The sequence below is a fragment of the Fusarium oxysporum genome, chromosome 3, assembly GCF_000149955.1.
Source record: "Fusarium oxysporum f. sp. lycopersici 4287 chromosome 3, whole genome shotgun sequence".
NCBI classification, from domain to species: Eukaryota; Fungi; Ascomycota; class Sordariomycetes; order Hypocreales; family Nectriaceae; genus Fusarium; species Fusarium oxysporum.
The window spans coordinates 270782-286929 of NC_030988.1; the positions used below are offsets into that span (position 1 = coordinate 270782).

At 45.9% G+C, this 16148-nt stretch overlaps 8 protein-coding genes across 17 annotated transcripts; 5 read left to right on the forward strand and 3 right to left on the reverse strand.

Moving 5' to 3' along the window:
• The first annotated feature begins 185 nt into the window (after positions 1 to 185).
• On the forward strand, positions 186 to 1031 carry FOXG_20859 (uncharacterized protein). Its single transcript, XM_018401171.1, has one exon. It carries the CDS (start codon positions 199 to 201, stop codon positions 706 to 708), a length of 510 nt encoding a protein of 169 aa, XP_018251666.1. The 5' UTR covers positions 186 to 198; the 3' UTR covers positions 709 to 1031.
• A 1813-nt stretch (positions 1032 to 2844) lies between these two features.
• On the forward strand, positions 2845 to 3909 carry FOXG_20860 (uncharacterized protein). 5 transcript variants are annotated; one of them, XM_018401175.1, is made up of 3 exons: positions 2864 to 3161; positions 3247 to 3326; positions 3417 to 3909. In XM_018401175.1, the coding sequence occupies exons 1-2, from the start codon at positions 2897 to 2899 to the stop codon at positions 3273 to 3275; spliced, it is 294 nt and encodes a 97-aa protein (XP_018251670.1). In that variant the 5' UTR covers positions 2864 to 2896; the 3' UTR covers positions 3276 to 3326; positions 3417 to 3909. The 5 variants fall into 5 exon arrangements, with proteins under 5 accessions (XP_018251667.1, XP_018251668.1, XP_018251670.1 ...); XM_018401176.1 differs by having other exon boundaries at positions 2868 to 3161; positions 3247 to 3351; positions 3417 to 3881; XM_018401174.1 differs by having other exon boundaries at positions 2869 to 3170; positions 3417 to 3819.
• Positions 3910 to 3933: 24 nt separating this feature from the next.
• On the reverse strand, positions 3934 to 4201 carry FOXG_20861 (uncharacterized protein; the record flags this gene model as incomplete). Its single annotated transcript, XM_018401177.1, has 2 exons — positions 3934 to 3995; positions 4141 to 4201. 2 exons carry the CDS (start codon positions 4199 to 4201, stop codon positions 3934 to 3936), a joined length of 123 nt encoding a protein of 40 aa, XP_018251672.1.
• A 1205-nt stretch (positions 4202 to 5406) lies between these two features.
• On the forward strand, positions 5407 to 6783 carry FOXG_20862 (uncharacterized protein). Of its 2 annotated transcripts, XM_018401179.1 has the most exons (2): positions 5407 to 5566; positions 5628 to 6783. In XM_018401179.1, exon 2 carries the CDS (start codon positions 5660 to 5662, stop codon positions 6380 to 6382), a length of 723 nt encoding a protein of 240 aa, XP_018251674.1. In that variant the 5' UTR covers positions 5407 to 5566; positions 5628 to 5659; the 3' UTR covers positions 6383 to 6783. The 2 variants fall into 2 exon arrangements, with proteins under 2 accessions (XP_018251674.1, XP_018251673.1); XM_018401178.1 differs by having other exon boundaries at positions 5407 to 6783.
• A 728-nt stretch (positions 6784 to 7511) lies between these two features.
• On the forward strand, positions 7512 to 8410 carry FOXG_20863 (uncharacterized protein). Its single transcript, XM_018401180.1, has 2 exons — positions 7512 to 8144; positions 8203 to 8410. The coding sequence occupies exon 1, from the start codon at positions 7750 to 7752 to the stop codon at positions 8107 to 8109; it is 360 nt and encodes a 119-aa protein (XP_018251675.1). The 5' UTR covers positions 7512 to 7749; the 3' UTR covers positions 8110 to 8144; positions 8203 to 8410.
• A 196-nt stretch (positions 8411 to 8606) lies between these two features.
• On the forward strand, positions 8607 to 10221 carry FOXG_20864 (uncharacterized protein). The gene is made up of 2 exons (XM_018401181.1): positions 8607 to 8904; positions 8962 to 10221. Exons 1-2 carry the CDS (start codon positions 8728 to 8730, stop codon positions 9985 to 9987), a joined length of 1203 nt encoding a protein of 400 aa, XP_018251676.1. The 5' UTR covers positions 8607 to 8727; the 3' UTR covers positions 9988 to 10221.
• Positions 10222 to 10970: 749 nt separating this feature from the next.
• Positions 10971 to 12826, reverse strand: FOXG_12414 (uncharacterized protein; the record flags this gene model as incomplete). The annotated part of the gene is made up of 3 exons (XM_018392183.1): positions 10971 to 11635; positions 12087 to 12097; positions 12642 to 12826. 3 exons carry the CDS (start codon positions 12824 to 12826, stop codon positions 10971 to 10973), a joined length of 861 nt encoding a protein of 286 aa, XP_018251677.1.
• A 637-nt stretch (positions 12827 to 13463) lies between these two features.
• On the reverse strand, positions 13464 to 15535 carry FOXG_12415 (uncharacterized protein). Of its 5 annotated transcripts, none has more exons than XM_018392188.1 (3): positions 15203 to 15535; positions 13729 to 15145; positions 13464 to 13653 (listed from the first exon to the last, which is right to left on the reverse strand). In XM_018392188.1, exon 2 carries the CDS (start codon positions 14855 to 14857, stop codon positions 13937 to 13939), a length of 921 nt encoding a protein of 306 aa, XP_018251682.1. In that variant the 5' UTR covers positions 14858 to 15145; positions 15203 to 15535; the 3' UTR covers positions 13464 to 13653; positions 13729 to 13936. The 5 variants fall into 5 exon arrangements, with proteins under 5 accessions (XP_018251682.1, XP_018251681.1, XP_018251680.1 ...); XM_018392187.1 differs by having other exon boundaries at positions 13729 to 15151; XM_018392186.1 differs by having other exon boundaries at positions 13464 to 15145.
• Between the last annotated feature and the right edge of the window lie 613 nt (positions 15536 to 16148).

Here is a 16148-nt window from a genome sequence, read left to right on the forward strand (position 1 = left end):
GAACAATGCAAAGCAGGAGTGTAGAAGGTGAACCTGAAAATTATTTGACCTCAGTTTCGCCAGCCGAATGCTATTTTAGATCGAGCTGCTTTTTGTAGCGTTATCTAATAGATGGCGAAGTCGTATATAAAGCCCAGTCGCCATGCCGCAATATTGGGTCTTTGGTTAACACACCAAGGTCACTGAAAGGAATCAACGATGACTGAAAAACTGCATCAAAATGAATCAACGATGACTGAAAAACTGCATCAAAATGCTTGCAAACTTCTTGCTGAGTTCAAAATCGTTAACGGTATTTCCGCTCTTGTAGGCGCTATGAGTCTTGTCACGGTGATCTTTGAAGGCGCAAAAGTAGACGAAGACAAGATCTCCCTACTCGCGGCGACGAGCTTCCTTGTAGGCGCAACCATAACATCCACGATGGAGCTTGTAGTCGCTACACTGTTGTCCTTTGCATACCAAGATAGATTTGAAAAAGACTTCGCCACTAGTACCGGCGGGACTCCGATTTTGCTATGGGCACCAAGCTTTATGGCGTACATAGCCGCTGCACAATTTGTCGCAGGCCTAATTCTTTGGAGAGCTTCGATGTCACCAACCTGGTGTACCGTCTTTTTTGTTGCAGTGTTGTTTGTCCTATTGTGGGTCACAATGGCGACCGTTGTGAGCATCTGGAAGAACCGATCGAAAACCGGCAGGCGGGGCTAGGAGTGGCGATGCAAACCCGGAACAAAGTATCACGACCGGACGCCCTACACCTGCCGCCGCAATCTTTACGATCGGTGGTTTCCATATCATGCGTTTGTTGGTAGCTTCGGGAGCCTACTACGTAGGTGCGGCCACTGCAATTACTAATAGAACGATATGTATACATGCAAGGATTAGATAGATGACGGGCTTGTGATTTGGTTCTTAAGGATGGAGTAGGTGGCAATAACGCGATTACTGTATTTCGATGCCCAGCTAGAGTAGTACAATTGAATTTCCTTTCACGAGAAACCTTCTTGGTTGGAGCCACGGACGTAGAGAGGTGACATATAAGGATCAAAGTTGCGTGAAACATCACGAGCCAATCACCAAACCGTCTTCTGTCGGCTCCCAGGACATAGCGCTGATTGTTGTTTGTTATGTATCATGATTATAGTAGAGGTGCGATATACGAAGAAGATGCTGGGCCACTTCCTTGCTCTTATATGCCGCGAATGATAAACAGCTTGCGTTGCCGTGCAGAGAAGCCATAGAGCTAAAGGAATTCGAGAAGGAAAATCGAGGTGTTGACGCCGATACAATAGGCCAAGGTGGGAAGCACAAGGTGCCATATAGCCCAGAGGTGATGATTAATCAACCGGCTATCTAGTCTGGGGATAGCCCCAAAACCCTGCTATTGCACGGAGAGGAGACAACCCAAAACGCCCCAATGCCACTCCAACAGTCAACATTATCTACTTCAACGAAAGAGAATCTTCATACACATGTCCTCACGTCTGAGACGACACCTGGTCGTACACCGCAGGCTCACACAAGGCCGCCGACCCAACTGGTAGTAAGCCAACTCGGCAGGCTACCGATGCCACCAATCAGAGTACCGACCCTACGAGCCTAACATTGGCAGAGACATACTCTCCTCCAGCCGAACCGTGGACTTGTTGGACGGCAAAAGGTTTCTGATTTATTAGATACAACCTCCATAGAGATGAAGGTGACAGCAGTCAAGAAATTCTGTCAGCATAAGACTGAGTTCACAGACATGCGAGACCTCGAAAAGCATATTCGCCCCCTACAAGCGTGCGCTGGCTTGGAGCTGTCGCGAAAGCACAAACTACAGTGGGTGTTAAGGCCACTTCTGGCACTGGCAAGATCCGTTCGTCCACGCCAGCACCGACCCGACAGTTTAGGTCCTAATCTAGCAGGTGTTGAATCCTAGCATGGTTGATGTGGAACTTTCACTCTTGCTGAGGATTTTTTAGCGTCAACGCCCATGCCAGGGCATTTACCTAATTCAAAAGTCCTATAAACTCGTAAATGAACAAGGATTTATTTTTACATTAGGCGGGATGCTTGCTTACTCTGTGCCCCCGCGAGCTCTATATTATTAGCTGGTTTAGTGCAGAGCTCTTACCCTCAAAATAGATGCTAGGATTTAATTGGTTAACGGTTTACAACTTTGACTCAGTCCTACCTAGAACAGCCTTTGTTCGAACTCAGCGAAGGGAGGCTGGGAAGGGAAAAGCTGTGTGGAGCTTGCATATGCCTGTCTCCATAACGTAAGAGCGATATGTCACATGCCAGAGTATGGATGACAAGCTGGTTACCCCTCCCCGAGCAAGAAACAGAATTCCTACTGCCTATGGTGACTTTATGAGAAACGCTGATGACTGAAAACACTCTCTCCAATGCTGCTTAAGGACGCTGCATGTCCTTGATCAAAAAACACCTCACCTAGTTACCCTGCATCTGTTGCTTTTTTTGGTGGCCCCACTTCCCTGGAGTGGCGCCGGGATTTCGGAAGATCCGGCCCTTCCGTCCATTGAACATGTCGCAGCTTTGTCTGGGTGATGAATCATGACTTGCACTCAATGGTTTTAGTACCGCAACAACCACCGCGGCAGTCTGCAAAATCGGCTCTTCTTCTTACGCGCCGATAACCTGTGATGCTGCTTCCAAAACTCCTCTGATCAGCCTCTCGCGCAATGCGAACGGGTTGCGCGCCCCAAAAGAAGCGCAACGACTATTTTGTTTTTAGACAATACTATCCTTAACAAGGATATTTAAAGTAATAACTATATATATAGTATTTTGATTACTTGTTGTTAGACTATAAGTACAGTTATTTCGCTGTTTTTCAGTTGCCTTCTGTCTGTATACAACTTAAAGATAGACGATTACTTCATACTTCATGTCTCAACAGACACTTCCAAACTTGGCATACAGCTGGCCTATGTATTGTCTTGAGTGCGATATTCTTGCAAGATGCCGGTGGAAGTTGGGGGGTAACCAACAGTCACATACAGTAAGAACCGCCTATCCACTGGATAGTATTGGATCAGTACGCTGTGACAAGTGCGCCTCAGCCTGCAGCCAGTCATTTGTTCCGACTATGATTGAAAGCTACCAAGCTAGACCGGAAATGCTATATCAGCCTGTCGTAAGGCGTTTTTTAGGTGACAGTGGTTCATTTTCTTCCAAACGCCCCAATAGCATTCAGCCAGGCCTGATGTCAGGCCCTATAACGTTAACACAATGCAGAGAAAATCCTGGATTGCGGCCCATTTTAAGATAATTGCCGGTAACATATACAGCAAGACAGAGGCCCTGCTATTGTTTAGGTAAGCTGGAAGTGCCTAGCGATAGGTGTGAAACTATTCCTAAGACCTCTTAAAGCATTTTTGTCTGTTCAAGAACTAATAGCACTACAGATAATGGCCTGGGAATCATTGAGTCAAGTCGGTTTTGAGTAACAAGAGCCTGTAATACTGTTCTTTAATGGCGCGCCTTGAGAAGGATAACCATGACCCGACAGAGCATTTGAGCTTTCTTGACAAAGAAGCGAGTGAGACACATTTACTCCTGTCTGTGGCTTTGTTGATGCTCGGAATACTTATTGGAGCATGGTGCCTACCTTAAAGGTTATATATCGACTGTTTCAAGTACGGCTCCATAAATGTTTGGGGACTTTAGGCTTATTGAGGCTCGTTTGTTTGGTATAAGCTCGTGATACACTTTGTCATATCAATTAACTCTAATAAAACAGAATCTCTGGTCTATCTGAATAATATTAGGATAGGAATAGATAGGATAAGATAGAATAAGTTTAGGTAGCATAGGATAAGCTATCAAATTTTGCTATACGCAGGTGAAACCTAATCGACAGATAAAAGGCGCATGTTTTCATTTATAAAGTTAATGCAGTCCCTCCTATATTCTATGTTTATTCTACTTTACATTGAAATGTTTCCAGCGCCTGCGCAGATACCCCCGACATTTGTTCATGCATTCTATGCCAGTGAAGCAGTGCTAGGTCAGTAACACTCCGCTTCTTGGCGTTGACGGGTCATCATCATGACATCACGTTGCTGGCCGCAGAGAGTTTGGATAAAGTCCCAAATTTTACCAGTAGGTAATTATAGGATGAGTTCTTACTCCAGTCACGGCAGGTGGCGGGGTTCATAGACTCATCTGAAATGTCTCCCAAGCCAGACATTAGCCATTATAGACGCAATGGCCTAACCAAGCGGCCAGCTTTGGAGTGCTTCTGAAGCTTTGGTTAAAGAAGCAATACATGTGCTCTAAAAGGGGCAATAAAAACAAATATAGACCTGCCACTGATGTCCTCTAGCTAAGGTTTGATGCCAATTATAGATAGGCCTACAACGCATCCGGTGGGTTTCTGCCTCAAATTGAGAGGAAGCCTAAATTTAGAAATGAGGAAGAGAGAAACGGAGGAGGACGAGTGAACATCACCCCTGTTGATAACAGGACATGATGATAATCGGGCAAAAGCACGGCAACGGGCTGAGATAATCTTACAGTTTTGAGCACTTGTACAGTACGTAAGGATAAGATAGATGACTCAATAATGATTGAGTTCTTGACAAAGGAGACGGCAGTACCTCGACTGTCTTTCCTTTGCCGAGTAAGAGTAATAAAAGTGGATGTGCTTAGACGAGAAATGTTCTTGACTGAAGCCAACGGTATCAAGAGGTGACATATTAGAATCGAAGTTCACCGAACCGCCTTCGGTCATCTCTCAGGACTTAATGCATGTTACTGTTTGTGACAGAGGATAGTTGAGATACTGTATACAAACTAGACACTGGGCCTATTCCTGGCTTTCTCTGTTGCGAATGATAAACGTCAGCTTGGGATTCGATGTGCCGAGAAAAGGTATGGCTGACTACATACTCTGTTTTCATTTAATCAAAATAGGGAATACTAAATATTCATAGCACTTAGTTACTGATTATGGAAAGACCTGCAGTACAAAGAGCTTCCCGCCTCTCTTTCTTCTGCACAACCCAACTCCTCAACACGTGAGAAAGAAAGCAAACCACACTGTTAAATAGGTTGAACGGTCTAGTGTCTTTGGCGGAAACGTTGTTTGAAGATACGTTGGGAATCAGCAACTAATCTTTCGGTCAAATAAAACATCTGTATGCAAAAGTAATTCGGAAAGCTACTCATTCAACGATAGCGACCGTGGCCCGCAGCGCGAAGCAGGCAAGGCCCCACACTGGTCTAATACGTGGCTGGATTGGACGATTCAGAAATAGCATGATCTCTTCAGATATTTCAATTATATTTCTATAAGCTATGCTATGCTGTTCATGTGCTATATTTAGGTAGGTCTCAATGTGTTGCATATTAAAACAGCATCATTCGCCAGTATATAGCTTGCCATTTGGAACGACTTAGAACACGCTCACCAATGCTGGCATAAACCATGAATTCATTGATCTGGCTCTGGCTGTATCCTCTTGTCAGCGCGGCTTGCGACGCAAATTATGCCTTGTGGTCTCCACATTTCGGCATGACTGTGATAAATGACCTTATTCCTGCACTTCCTCAGGTTAGCGTAGAGGAATTCGAGAGTATAAATGAAGGTATCGACGCTGATAAGATAGGGACAGGTGGGACGTACACAGTGCCATATGGTAGTGAGATGACTATTAATAAACCTGCTATATGGTCTGGAAATTGCCCCAAAACCCTGCTGTTACTCGGAGAGGAGACAACCCAAAACACCCCAATGCCATCCCAACAGTCAACACTATCTACTTCAACAAAAGAAAATACTAATACACCTGTACCTGCGTCTGAAACAACACCTGATCATACAACAACCAGTACTGCAGGCACACACAAGACCGCCGACCAAACTAATATTAAGCCAACCGGGCAGGCGACTGATACCACTCGTAACAATACCCCGACACTAGTAAAAACAGGCTCAAAGAAGGCCACTGGTTCAGCTGGTAGTAAGCCAACCGGGGCAGCTACCGATGTCACAAGTCAGAGTGCCGACCCTACGACCCCAACATCGGCAGAGACACACTCTCCTACGGCGAAACCATGGACTTGTTGGGCGTCGAAGGACCGTACTTTATTAGATAACACCTACAAAAAGACAAGGATGACAGCAGTCAACGAATTTTGTCGGCAATTCAAGGAAAAGCCACTTACACCCAAGAATCCCAAGAGCAATTTGGAACAGAAAGATTTAGCTCTGTTTGCATACGTAAGATCAACATGTGATATCGATAAGTATGAATTCAGTGAGGCAGCATGTCTCACATGTTTTGGAGTAATCGAAAAGGAATGTTCTGACCGTGGAGGCTCGCTTGAAGACGGCTGTGCTACTGTCTGGATTGCAAAACCTTCATAGCCAGCGGTTTGAAACCATATGAATTTCATAGATTGCCTATGAGATAGCGGTGTACATTATTTATGGGGCTGGCCTGACTATGAATCTTCTAGTTTTAAAGGAGACATGATTGAAGTATGGCTACTAGTTTAGCTATGGTAGTAGGTTATGTTTATCACGTAGAAATAAGACTCTCGATGGGAACAAGTGTAGGAAGCCCAGTACGAGCGTTCTTCTAGGTTTATATTTCAAATGATGAAGTTTGTTTGTCTTGCACTCAAACTAACATAATGTTTAACTGAATTATTCTCTCTAATACGAAAATGATTTGTTGGGGATGCATGCTTCTTAAATATTAGTCTAGATAGGATCCAAGTAATGAATACCGCCCCAAGATTAGCAGCCGTTCTCCACTATCGGGTAGTTTATCTTGAACCATGAATAGGCTGCTGGCAAGACATTCAGCTAAGTTCAGTTTACTTTCTACTGTACACTTCTGCTTCCCATTCTTCGTTTCCCAACCTACAATACTAAATCTTGAGCGGTTCAAAGATAACTGAATCTGAAGTTTACTGTACCGGTCATTTGTAGGGCGAATACCGACCCTCATGCAGAAGGACAGCCAATAACAGGCATACTGGTAATATGAGAAATAGTTTTGATGACTATGACCAGCTCCATTGTTGGAGGTTGATTATTAATACCATGATGGCATCTGCTCAGCGACTGTAGAAATTGCCAATCTGTGACGATATTCTGGTGTGAATATTTGGCAGCCACTCAGCATCGATGATTCTGCCGAGAAAGAAACGTTAGAGATTGCACGTGTACTTGGCCCAAAATCTCGATCTTCCAGGGCGAAAAGAGCCCTTTTCACTAATTCATCAACGTTCAGTAACGACAAGCCATTGGATAATATTACTGCATCCGTTGGTCTCTCCGGAGAACGGACTCATCAAGCAGAAGATTAGGTGCAACCTTGCAGAATACATGTGGTCAAGGGCGACTACTCCCGCGTTGTCCGGGGTGGGCTGTTTTAACGGTAGTTTCGATGTCCGAAGACGAGCGTTGGGTCATGATGCATGTACTAGGAGAAAACCTTGTCTTTTTCTCTTGGGTCTCCGGGACAATCAGGTTTCACAATTGTATCAGATCACATCCAGACTCCTGCTAACCTGGTTGATTGACTTGACACATAAAGAAGGCAGCACCAATCCCGGGAAATGGATATGTCACTCACAAATCCTGTTGCCTTCCCTACTTCCTTCTCTTCTTTTCTCTTCATCCTCAAGTACGCCCGTTCAGGGTTCTGTACTTAATCTATCTCTCGTCACATACCTCTACGTGTTTAGCCAAAACTCCTTCTGCCTAGATCAAGTGCCGGCGACATGGTAAAACAAATCTCTGATGGGCATCTTGTCATATTGGATGCCCCCTGGCAATGGATATGTCACAGATGCAATGTTGCCTACAGGTTTGCCGTCACCAACCGCTGTTTGGGGGATGGGCATCGATTTTGCCTCAATAGTAAAGTATCCGGCGCTGCCTGCCAAGATTTAATTGACATTCGATACCTCTCAATCGGCCAACGAATACGGTCAACACATTGTTGGAACGAATGCCGTTATCCTTTGCATTGCAGAGAACAAAAAGATTGCAAGAGGTTATGGGTTTCGTTTGGTGAAGAAGGGGAAATGATTAATGGAAATACGTCTTCTGGGGGGAGGGAAGGTCAAGGTCAAGTTTGAGGTACAAGAGCGCTCGATCTAAGAGCGTTTATTCGGTTAGTACGGTAGAATGAAGAAGCTCTGTTACTAATCACTGTTTGTGGCGGAAAGTAGGTACTCGCGAACGGAATTAGTCCGCATCCAATTCAAGATCGGAATCCAGACACATTGAGGCTAGCAAAACTGTGGACCCGCTCCTAAGATTAAAAGGTCGGCTAACAGAGCTGCCCCGTAACTGGACTGGGGTTCGTCCCATGATAGGATTAGTGTCTTTACGCTAAGCTGATTCAGGCAATATTATGGATTCATCTGTGAACTCATCTGTGAACTCATCTGTGAACTCATCTGTGAACTCATCTGTGAACTCATCTGTGAACTCATCTGTGAACTCATCTGTGAACTCGTGAACTCGTATGTGAACTCGTATGTGAACTCGTATGCGAGCTTGATGCTGAAGTACACCTTCGCGCATCATCCTTGGAGCCATTCATCAAACTTGGTCCTGTTAAAGGGTTGCTAGATCACCCATGCGACAGACATATAATGACGACGATGTATATGTAATGACTAAATAACTCCAACGAATTAAGACTCTCCAAAGCATGTCAGCGGACTCGACTTGATTTCACTTCCCTCATTATGTGCTCAACACCTTCATCGATTCAAGCCTATGAACCAGCCACAAATAATGTCAGGTTCAAAGAGATTGATGAAAACTATAAGCTGAACGGACGCCAATGTGGTATTTGTGGCCATTGGAAAATAAACTTGAATAGGCATGTTTTGACGCAGCATAGTGGATCCATGCAAGCCCTGGTACGGATGAATTCAATCTCCCGCGCATAAAGTGTTTGCTGCTGACCAATAAGAAAGCTCTCAAATGGCGAAGCCACTCGTGATAAGCGCAGATACATACTGCAGCGCCTTAAGAATGAGAGGCTGAAAGCAACCTTTCCACCAGAGCTGCTTGCTCTTGTCCGCCAGATGAGAGAGTCGCAGCCTGCAAAGGTTCGATATTTCGGTGGCCGATTCCTACGCGGGCCACTGGGGGGCCAAGTGGTGTCTGGTATGCCGCAGTTTTTTGAAAAGTCGTCCGGCAGGCTGAAATACTGTTATATGGACCTCATCGACCCTTCAAAAATGAGTTCCAGCAGCCGACAAATAGCGAAGAGAACATGCAACATGTCACCTGCGCAACCGTTCCCCAACAAATCATGGTTTAGAGGCTCTGATTTTCAAGTCACGACCTCGATATCGACTAATGTTTGGACGCCGGACAAGTACCCAAACTGGAAGGGGCCTCCTGGATTCCTTGTCGGTCAAGATCCGACCTGGATTCCCGGACACCTCCGCCAGTGTGCCTTTTGCACAAGATCTGTGTGCAATTGCATACATAAACAAGTCCGCCAGGAGAAACCATCTATTGTGGATACAGTAAACATGGGCGAGGGAGCTTGGGCAACAACTGACTACAAGCGTGGCGAGTTTTTGGGCGAGTTGGTGGGTGAACTAGCGCCTATTGACTATTATACCGACGGCTGGGCAGCCGACCTGTCCCGCGACGACCTTTCGCCGGGCGGCAAGGAAGTCACATGGTGTCAGGTATATCCCCGCTACATGGGGAACTGGGTGCGCAAAGTCAACCATTCTTGCGAGTCCAATTGCAAATTTGAATCGTGGAACATCTCAGGAAGGTGGCGTGTGATGCTGCGAGCAACTCGTCATATCAAGCGAAACAGTTGGATTCTTGTCAACTATGGAGAGGAATATTGGGCGGAAAATCATGCATGTCTTTGTGGCAGCCGTTACTGTATTAGCAATCAGGATGCGGGGATAAGAAGAGCGGGACCATCTCAGGAGGGAACGCCCGGGCCAGATGACGGGATATCGTCTTGTTAATAGAGGAAAGTAATGATGTCCCCGTAGCATATAGCGGATGTGAAAGTGTGGAGTACAGTACTGTACAGAGTAGGAGAAGTAAAGTAATATTGTTGAAAGTGAGACACGATTCCTTACCTCCCAGAAGTCAACGCCAGGCCATGAATCACTCAGCTTCTCTGCTTAAATGATACGTGTCAGGAATACCACCAGTCACGACAGACGGGCCCTGAATATTCAAGCATCATTTCCCTCATCTGAAGCCGATGGCTAGCTATAAAATTGGCTCCTTCAGCGTGTTATACCTAGAAAATTCAATACGTTTGAATCCATATTCAAGTACACGCTCTCTAATTAGCCCAATTGTGAGTGTGTTACTAGTGTAGTAATGTCTTGATAAGGAGTAATGGCTGCTTAATTAAGCTAGATTTATACTCAATGAAGCTAGGACACTGTCCACGAGAACTACATCACCCGAACTACCAGTAGGACCTCAGTCTGGATTCAGACTTATTGCATCTCACTGTAATACTTCATTAGCTAACAGTTTTCCTGCTTAACGCCAGCATAGCAAATGTCGGGAAGAATATTAGCCTGTACGTGATAATTGGAATCGAAATAGTTCGTTTCCCAATATGTAACCGTCTCGTGTCGGATCGTCAGAGAGGGCTGGAATTAGATTTCGTCTCCTCCAAGTGCTTCAGAGCCAAGCTGCTTCTTCATGTTTTGCATGAAAGTGTTGTATTCATCATCATGAGCCCGCCCCTTCATTCGCGATTTCTAGGTCGAGGCAAAGAAGAGAAGATAATGAACACCACACCAAGACATGATTAGTCAGTCGATTGTCAATGTTATACGGCTATGTATGCGGAGCTATTTAATGCCGAAACTAAGCATATTAAAGAAGGATAAAGAAACTCTTCAAGCTCGCCGCTACTTCCGATTTCATTGCTTTATATTATGTACATAGTTCAATCTTCGGAGCATCCTTTTTCCATGCAGTGTCAAACTACCACAAGATTCGCTGCCTCTTCTGATGTAATAAAGTCCTCCTTATCTACCCAGGCTGGATGGGGTAGTGGCTTGATCCCGGCCGCTGCTAGGAGCTTTCTCGTGTCGACCAGCATCTGTTGAAGAAAGTCGGGAACGCCTAAGTTCAAAACGTAGGACAAGGATAGTATGAAGAATATCCATCCCATGCACCAAAGCGCACTTAAGAAGATAGACATGGCACGGCAGTGCTTGGCGAGGCTCATGGATCCGTCCTCTTCAAGTAAGATCGACCAGTCCCAAGCAGTGAAAGCCACGTGTATGGACATAATCGTGAGAGCCACGGCAAGCAGGCCAACAGAGCAGACGACAAGTCCGCTCACGAAAAATGGCAGCTCTTTCCTGATGCTGTAAAAGGGCAAGATACCCCACAGGACGACAAGAAAGAAGATTGTGTTGAGTACGAAGCACAGAAGGGCCTCTTGAGAGCCAGGCAAGAACGTATCAAGAAGAGATGGCGACAGCCGCTGGCCGATGAACCACGCGAAGTAGCCTGATGCGCCTTGAATACCAAGGAAGATACTCGATAGTGCCGCTATCTCGAGGACGAGGGCAATGCTGCGAAGTGTATATTCAACAAGAATGTTTCGTTTCATGGTGACTAAAGTTTCCTGCACACCTGTATGTTACAGGATATAGAAAATTGTCGAGGCTGCTGGGATTATCGACGGGAGTAGGTTATTATCAAGTGTCTTAAGACGTATATACGGCCCTTTGCCAAAGTACTGACTTCAGTGAAGGAGGATGATATATTGATTGGCGACGCTTGTATTAGCGCAATGCACGAATAGAGGACTATAAAGGCGCCAAGTCTGACAGGGGCCTTGGTGCTATCTAGGCTTTATGTTCATGACAAAGAACCCGTTATGTGCATTTCACGTTGAAGGTCTCCCTACTTGCCCTGTCTGGTTACTTGTATCAGAAGGTGGAGCTATGTTAACTCATTTCCTGTACCTAATGGCTTTTCATGGAAAGGGACGAAAAACGAAATGAAAAGAAAAAAAAAAAGAAGGAAAAGGAAAAGGTAGTGAAATTTTGAAAGATAGAATAAAGAGTATCTAGGCCCTTACCAGTCTTAGTACTGCCATATTAAGGGTAGTAGTCCTTATGGCCTATGAACAGCTATAAGATAGGCGGTTTCAGTGTTGATGAAATGTCATTTTCCACACTACACAAGAAGCTGATACTTTCTTTGCCTCTGAGGAAGATGCTAGTTATCTAGAGTATCACAGGATCAAGCCCTACCCCTAATTTTCCAACGCATCCTCATAGATTCCACATAACCGACCGGCCACTTCCACACAGCTGGCGAATCTGAGGTTCAGTTTAAAAGTGGAAATTACAGGAATTATTGTTGAGGAGTCTGTCTCTTGAAGGTCGGTATAACCGGCCACAGTGAGGTGCCCATGAGCTTTTCTCGCGGTGTTGTGGATCTATCTGGCAACTTGCGCATTTGGGGATCATGTGCCCGTTTTTGAGCCGGACGTGGCTCACACAAGCCCCGAGCCTCATTACAACGGATCTTAGGAGCGAAGGATCAGCATACGGTTGGGGATTCTAAGCTGACACTGTAAAAGTTGCTCACCTTTCTCTCATGACAATGCTCGCATTCGATTGGGGCACACCTTCTAAGCTCTTTCACGCGAGGGAGGCGTTGGTGGAACGAAGGTGGACGGGGATGCGAAAACTCTTGCCAACGCTGTCCTGGCATTGTAGGCAAAAGTGGCTCGATGGGCCTTGGCGGCGGCGGCGGCGGCAGGGTATTGTAAGGAGAGTAGTGTCTGCCGTGACCTTCGACTTGGGTGTTCATCTTTTCTGCGAATTATTACAGCATCTGGCTGCGTTAGGATGTGGTTCAATGTAGATGGTAGGAAAGAGGCTCACAAGCTAGTTTCCCCAACCTAATGGTAATACTATCGAGTGGGGCGTATCCACGGTCAACTCAAGGAGGATAAACTTATTTTGTTACAAGTACAAAGCTGTTTTTGCTCCAAGACAACGACGACGACGATTATATAGTTAGAGGCATGTTTCTGCGTTTCACAGTTATACTGGTTTCTGCCGCTTCATTTTGCAGTTAATCCCGTTTGGGACGACCTTGGCACAAAACTTTCTGTCAACGCTGAGGAGATGGGCGTACGCATGACCATAACAGTACCCTAGCATGATCCACTATTTCACATAAAGTTCACACAATAGCTCATGGAGCTCACAGGTTAGTGGGTCGAGCTCACATTGATTAGCCTCAAATAAATTTCTGCCGCAGTTGGGGGTCAAAAGAAAGTCGCAGGTGTGCAGGTAAGCCTAATGCTTGGAAGCTAGCCAGGGGAAATGCTTTTCCGTCCCATTGTATCCACAACGCAATCTTCGAGAGGTTTTGTGTAATACTCTTTGCGACATACGATTTATTGATGTTGAATGAAGATAATGTGGATCATCTGGGGAAGGGGCTACCCACGTGCAAAGAACGTTGATGGAATGGTAACGGCGGGAGCCAGCATGTGGCCTATACTCAATTCTGCCAGTGAAGAGAAGCAGTCTTCCATCAGAATTGTAGGATATACCAAGGCTATGTATGCAAATCAAAGAAAGGAAGGAAAAAAGAAACCCGGAATCCTTCTACGCCCCAGCCATCAGCTACGACACGTTAACAGTTTAATTCTCTTAGACTCTATATAATAAACCTACATAATGATATAACTGGTGACTAACCTTGTATTTGCTATTGCTTGGGATACCGAAAGCTGTCTTGTGACTTAATTATTCTAAGCGCGTGAAACTATTATACAAGTAAACGTCCAAAAGTTGTGACTCCTCCCGTCTGATCCGCCTTTGTCTCAAGCCGATGGCAGGAATTGCATCGGTCAAAGAGCCACAACTAGGTACTATGTTATGAATTCCATGTTGATGCCTTGAGATGTTAATGATTCTGCAACCCGTAAATATCACCCAGGATCTCGACTGCACGCTGGGTATTTCGCGAGCTTTTTGAGGCTCTCGACGAAGGGTCTTGCCTTGATGGTAGAATTTGATTAATGACATCATGCTTGGCTCGCAAATCTCTCAGTACATTCGGAAGAGTAGACGTTGATTTCAGGTCCCTCCATTTGTACCCCTTGCGAATGTCGTCCCATTGTTTGCCTTTCAACCTTTCATTGATGATATATTGTTTCTTCGGCGGTAGACGACTGATGATATATTCTAATGAGTCATTTCTCGCGGCCGATGGGCCATTGCGCATGTTCGGCTGAGCAGCATTCTGCGGTTCAGCTGGGAATTTAGTATACTGCTTTGAAGTGCGAACACCCGAGTTTTGTGCGAGCGATGGTGTAGTTCGAGCCCTTGCTTGACTGGGTTTGGGAGGAGACGGATAAGTGGTCCTCATGTTCGACCACGGGTCACCCTTGGCATCAGAAGAACCTGGATAGCCACTAGGGGCGGATGGCTGGCAAAATGTGTTCTGCGCGGACATGGCCAGGGTTGTTTCCGGAATTGACTGATCAACGGAGCCAGAGTTGGTTGGTAAGCGCAGAGGGTGTGAGAACAAACACTGGTCGCCGCCTGGACATAATGGATAACCGTAAGGACAGGCATTTAGGGTAGGCTCCCGTACCCAGTTGTAGCAAGGATATCCGGAGGTGCTGTTTTCAATGGGAAGGGTAGAGCTACTCAGATCAGGCCCGAACACAATCTGCGCTACGTCCTGAGATGGAAGCGCTGGAACGTTGGCAACAAAGCCCGAGTGCGGCAGAGGAACTGGGCCCGATGGCTCGAAAGTTTCAGCAGGGCTGAGGTGTGGATGTATGAATGCCCCGTGCCGTTGTGACAAATCATAGGTCATCTCAAAAAGCCGGGTGAATGAGCCACGATGTGAACGTGATGAAAGTTGTTCAAAAAGAAACGGGGGAAAAGGCGGGAAAAGGAGACTTGTGACGACTGTGACTACTTTGCTTCTCACTCATATCTGGTGCCATCCATCTTCTTATAATATTTCACACATTCATTACCTGCCTGCGAGCCATACTGTCGGGACGTCTGCTTCTCGTTGCGTTGGTTCAGAAAGTAATGCTCAAAATCAATCACCAACAGGCTTTACGACTGCCTTCTATCATGGATGATGAGCCCCTGTCTGACACTACAGAGTCACAAACATTGTCTTCATTGTGAGTATGGTGACTCCACTTACTCAGGTCAGAATTAACAAGGTCAGGCCAATCCATCACCATTCAAGGCAAGTGTCCGAGCATCAAGGAGCGATCTCCGTCAATACTTCGATCATGGGCCTCCCCTGGTGGTGTACAGGGAATTTTTCATTTTACCAGGCCTCCAGGCGGGGCAGGGGAACTGCATCCGGAAACTTGATGAAGCCGATTGGGAAGGGCGAAGAAACTTGAGAGAGTTGCTGAGACCGTATGGTTCTTTGCTCCGCAAGTGATAACTTCAGCTCCCTTGGTAGACGACTCGATTGATCAGAATTTTGTTTGTATCGGCCGCCTCTCGATATAGTAACGAGGTCGGTATGATAACACTGGGTAGTTCACATGACATGAAAGTGATGCGGAAATGCTGGAATTACGCAATGAGCGAATCCCGGCAGCTTGGGCCCTAACTTTTAGCGCTGTGAACTCGGGGTGGGGAATGACAGGGATTATAATCCGTCTGTGAAGCAGTGACGTTTCTAACTTGGGTCTAGCCATCGCGCGGAACCGAAACACGAGGTCATGTCGATTGATTAGCCCTTCTTAGTGACAAACCCTGTCTCGATAATCAAGACTGCTCACATCGCTCGGCTTCTCACTTCTGTCTTTCCAAGCTTAACAGCTCTCCACACACATGATTACAGACCCACTGCCGATGAAAGTGAGAAGCCTGGATATTGAAATGAGAGATCATGGGCGATGCCAGATTAGACGAGTGACTATGGGTTCAAAGCATCGATAGCGGAAGACCCCGCAGCTTCGACGAATTAGAAATGACTATCCAACATACCAACGTCTCGCGACCAGAACTTAGAAGATGCTTGGTCACGTAGGGTGGCAGCATACGGAACCGAAACGAGTTAACAAGTGCAGCAGTGAAAGCCGTTGGATGTTGTAATCGAGACAATTTCGTTAGTTCGTCGACCAACCTAT